This window comes from Fragaria vesca, linkage group LG6, assembly GCF_000184155.1.
Source record: "Fragaria vesca subsp. vesca linkage group LG6, FraVesHawaii_1.0, whole genome shotgun sequence".
In the NCBI taxonomy this organism is placed as follows: domain Eukaryota; kingdom Viridiplantae; phylum Streptophyta; class Magnoliopsida; order Rosales; family Rosaceae; genus Fragaria; species Fragaria vesca.
In genome coordinates, this window is record NC_020496.1 from 24,420,110 (window position 1) to 24,425,189 (window position 5,080).

General features: G+C 39.8%; 1 protein-coding gene across 1 annotated transcript; it reads left to right on the top strand.

The window, feature by feature from the left end:
- Positions 1–3,931: 3,931 nt before the first annotated feature.
- LOC101298041 (auxin-binding protein ABP19a-like) lies at positions 3,932–4,830 on the top strand. Its single transcript, XM_004303640.1, has one exon. The coding sequence runs from the start codon at positions 4,014–4,016 to the stop codon at positions 4,683–4,685; it is 672 nt and encodes a 223-aa protein (XP_004303688.1). The 5' UTR covers positions 3,932–4,013; the 3' UTR covers positions 4,686–4,830.
- Positions 4,831–5,080: the final 250 nt, after the last annotated feature.

Below are 5,080 nucleotides of genomic sequence, written 5' to 3' on the forward strand. Positions count from 1 at the left end.
AATTTGAGGTTTTATTCTTCGATTTTCTTTATGCACTTAAGATCGAGTTCGATCCAATCATCACTTCAAAAATCAAACCTGTGAGGCTGTGCCCTAAGCTGATGGCCTGATGTATGCAAGATTGCAAGTAGCTGGGAACAGTGGAATTCTGAGAAAAGGGTTTGGGTTTGCACACTTTGATATGACTGATGAGGTGGGGGGGGGGGGGGGAGTGCAGGTGCAGAGGTGCTCTATATTATCAGGGCCATGCCACTGATGTCTGGCCAGGAGGCACTGCATGAGGGCAGTGCAGTTACAGCTTTGCTTTGCTTTGGAGTTGGGAGTAATAAGCATCGTCTACGCGCTCTGACATAATATTCCATTGCAACACTGCAAGAGTGCAAGATATCAAATATATATAGATTTTAGCCCAGAAAAATCAATGGCCTTTCTTCGACAGGAAAGTCCACCACCCTTTTTCTTAGAACAAAAAGAAAAGAAAATAAAAGAAATATCCCCCAGCTGATCATTCATTGTTAGGATTTGAACTTAAGCTATTGATTAATCTACGAATTACATCATGTAAATGCTCTTACCCGAACAAGCTGTGCGAATTTGTAGATGAAACTTTTACTTAAAAAAAAAAAAAAAATACAGAAGAAAAGAAATATCCACTAATGACCAAGGAGTAAAATATTGACGATTATGGAAATTTCGGTGGTTCGAAAAAAAGAAATCTCGATGGATATATCAAGATAATATTGAATATCGATGAAAATTTTACTAAATTTTATCTAAAAGTTGTATATTTGACCAAAAACAGACTAAATATAAAATATCAGAAATATATGAAAATTAATATCGGTAATTATAAAAAACAAAAATTTCGAGGATATTTTGGATATTTTTGCTAATGACCACTAGTTGCTCATTCATTGTTAGGATTTGAACTTTTAAGCTATTAATTAATCTAGAATTACATCATGCAAATACTTTTCACTGAACAAGCTGTGAGAATTTGTAGATGAAACTTTTTTATTAGCAGTTCAGCTAACCTTTCATACCTTCGTGTAATTTGTACTTTGTAAATGTCCACAATACTTTTCACCAAGCGAGCTCTTAGAAATAATTTTATTGATACATAGCATATGGAGATTTTTGGAATCAAATTTGCCAACCTTGATGGTGGTCATGGCACCACCCAGTAATAGGTAGCCACGTGTAATGCACATTGATAACTATTAACTATGGTTACGTAAATAACTCATTGCTTAATATTTAATACTTGAGAAAACAAATCACCAATTTTTGCGGTTCTTTCTCCCCCACCCACTACAACATCACCGGTTCACCACCGCGCAACCCCATCCCCAAATCCCCAACTTGTCCGGCTGACCTAATTGGAGTCAGATCCAGGGCTTCTTCTCTAAGCTACTTTCTTGTGTACGTGTTCTTGAACTTTCTTGATAGTAGTTGGCGGACATCTGGAAGCGGCCACAGCGGTGAAGCCATCGTAGCGGCTGTAAAGGCTGAGAAAATTGGCGCAAAGAATGCATATCGTCGCCGGTCAATGACCCCATTAATAAACCCCTCAGCTTCACTATGCATATTTTCGCCGGCCGATGACCCTATTAGCAAACCCAATTTCATACTCGAATTTGTAAGTTGTAGACTTTCGAACCCATCATCCACAAGATCAAGAACCCGAACTAGAGGCTAATGGAGCACACAATAAGCTTGCGATAATCAATCACAGCACAAATCAACAGTTTCACAGCCACCCCATTACCATCATCTTTGATTCTGGGCCAAAGTCCCAAAACCAACTACTGTTCAATTTCTAATCAAGCACAAATTGCCTTTGCTCGTGCAAAAATGTAGAACCTGATTATGGTTAGGGTCATTAAGGAAGAGGAAAATAGTGAGTGGATTAAGGTTTGCGTTTGAGACTTTTTTAAGATCCAAAAATGTTGGTTAGTGGTTTTGGGATGTGCTAGTCCAAAATAATACGCGTTGCTGGGTCTGTCATGGTTAGAAACTTGAATGGGTGAAAGAGAAAGGAGAGAGTCTTAGGTGCAGTTAACGTATAACCCACTAGTCACACAACGACACGTGGTTTTTTTTTTTTTTCCAAACACCCCCCCCTCCAACCTGCGTTCTTCCTCTTCCTCTTCCTCTTCATTCCTCTGCTCTGGCGCTTTTTCTTTCTTCCTCCGGCGAAGCTTACACGGGTTGGCGGAGGCGTCCTCTTCCTTCCTCTTCCCCGGCGAAGCTTCTTCTTCCTTCCTTCGGCGAATCAACGAAGCTTCTTCTTCCTTTACGGTGGAGGCGGAGGCGGAGGCGGTGGGGGTTGCAGAGGTGGCGGCTGGGCAGAGGGAAAGAAAATCGGAGGGGATCGGTTTCCGACCGGAGAAAGGAGGAAGAAGAAGAAGAAGGCAGGTGTGAAAAAAAAAAAAAGTAGTCAAAGAGTGATTGGGTGCGCATATGGTAGGTGGTGCGGCTGTTGCACTTAAGAATTTCTCAAGAGAAAGATGAGGCTACTGTGTTTTATTAGGAAAATAATGAACTAATATATTATTAACTATTGTAAACTTAAAGAGTTAATTAGAGTTGTGTTTTAGAAAACGTGGCTACCTATTACTGGGTGGTGCCATGACCACCATTTTGGTGATGGTTGGCAAATTTGATTCCGAGATTTTTGTACCAAAACACTGTCAATTCACCTTAGCTATTCAGAGAGCTTAGAAACTTGAAACTTTTCCTTCAAAGAGATAATTTTTCTTGAAAAGTTGCCTTGCCAATGCCTTTTTTATTATTATTATTATTATTTAATTAAATAGAAGATTAGGCAATATTAACTCCTCTACAACGGCCGATTTGGGGCAACAAGCGCCCTCTCACATCTGGGAACCTACCGCCCGTCCCTCCATTTATATTTATTAAAGAAAAAATAGAAAAAAGGGTATGAAACTTTCATTATCAGGATGTAAAACAAAGTTTAATTTATCCTTACAAAAAAGAAAAATGAAGACAAAGTTGAAGTGTGCAGGCTAGTTGGACTACACTAACCCTAAAGCCCAAACCCTCTGGGCAGCCTAGGCCCAAAATACCCTACCCTAGCCCAAGTGAAGCAAACATAATTGTTTTTCAACTCCTAGATAAGCATATCTGCATAGATATGGCTAGCTCCTTTGAAATTCATCAACTTGAGATCCTAGTATTGAAATCTTTTACCATATGTAGGGATTTCGAAGAATTCTGTGAATCAAGTTGACTGAGCCCTGCCCCCATTCTAACGGCATTAAAAAAATAAAAAAAAATAAAAGGAAAAACAAACATCTTTTGTAGCTTAACATTCTTGGTCATTGCGGGAATTCTCTAGCCAGCTGCATTTTCTGGTTTGAATCTTGTTGGTTTCTCAGCTTTGTTCCAATTCACACTTATTTACTACGGTACGCATGGAATTAATCTTAGCCTTAGCTGGAGTGAATTACTGTAGTCCACACATGAACTCCATGGTTGCCATTGAAGGAGCTAGCTAGCTAGGGACCAATTTTCCTTGAAGATTTTAGCTGTCATGTTGTCTACTTATGCACCTTCCGGCCCTTTCAGTACTCTTCCCTCTCACTCTTTCCATGTGCTGCTGTAAGGACCACCTCAATATCATTAGTCTCTTCTCCTCTGATCTTCTGGTAATTTGAGCACTAAAACTAGCCAAAGAATGATCCATCTTAATCACCATTAATTATCATTAGTCTGTCTGTGTTGGGTCTAAGAATTACTTCATGCAATCCCATTACAGATAATATATATGCTCCTTATTTAGCTTAGTCCTGCAAGTTTTTCCAGAGTGGAGAAAACGAATGCTTTCCCTAACTACCAAAAGTGACATCTTGTTTCATCATCAAGTAGTGGCTCTCTTTCTTTCATTAGTCCATTGTGTCCAGTGCATGCATGGTCTTGTTCTCAACTTGCTCCCAACCAATTCATGAGCAATTTTTGTATATATACCCAATCAAATAGATCGACTTGAGATGCGAAGCTCAGTAACCCTAAGCAAGTCTGTGAAAATGCCTCATTACTCTATTCTCTTCCTCTTTTCTCTCATCTTCTTATCCTCTTCACATGCTTCTGTCCAAGACTTCTGTGTTGCGGATCTAACTGGCCCTGATAGCCCTGCAGGCTATTTCTGCAAGAACCCTGCTAATGTCACTGTCAGTGACTTCGTGTATTCTGGCCTAGCCAAAGCTGGAAACACCTCCAACATAATCCAAGCTGCTGTTACCCCCGCATTTGTCGCTCAATTTCCGGGTGTAAATGGTCTTGGTCTCTCTTTGGCAAGGCTTGACCTTGCGCCGGGCGGCGTTATTCCATTCCACACTCACCCTGGTGCTTCGGAAGTTCTTATTGTGTTGAGGGGATATATCACTGCTGGCTTTGTTTCTTCAGCCAACACTGTTTACGTGAAGACTCTTAAAAAGGGAGATGTCATGGTTTTCCCACAAGGGCTGTTGCACTTTCAAGTAAATGCTGCTAAAATACATGCCAAGGCTATTGTTAGTTTTAGCAGTGCCAGCCCCGGTCTCCAAATCCTCGATTTCGCACTTTTCGCTAATGATTTGCCTACTTCATTGGTGGGGAAGACAACTTTCCTTGATCCTGCTCAAATCATGAAGCTGAAGGGTGTCCTTGGTGGTACAGGATAGTAGTAGCAGGCTAGCTAGGTGCTGGCTTTGAACTTTGTATTTTTTTTGTTGATTTTTTTTAAGATCAATTTTCAATGTACTTTTATCTTTCATCAAGTTGTGGTTGTGGCCTTCAATACTAGTCCAAACAATTGCTGCGTGAACTAATCTTTTCGGGTTTGTCTACAGTCTACTACATATATGTATGGTATACTAATCGGAAAAAGTGGTCCACTCACTTCTATGTAAGACATATAAACAGCATTTTAGGGGGTAAATGATCACTTGCATTACATTCTTCAAACAATGATAACAACGTATATACTTAGTTTATATGATATACAAATATGTATATTAGAATTTTTCATTCTTTTCGAGATACATTATTATCTCGATGTGAAGCTGATTATGAAGAA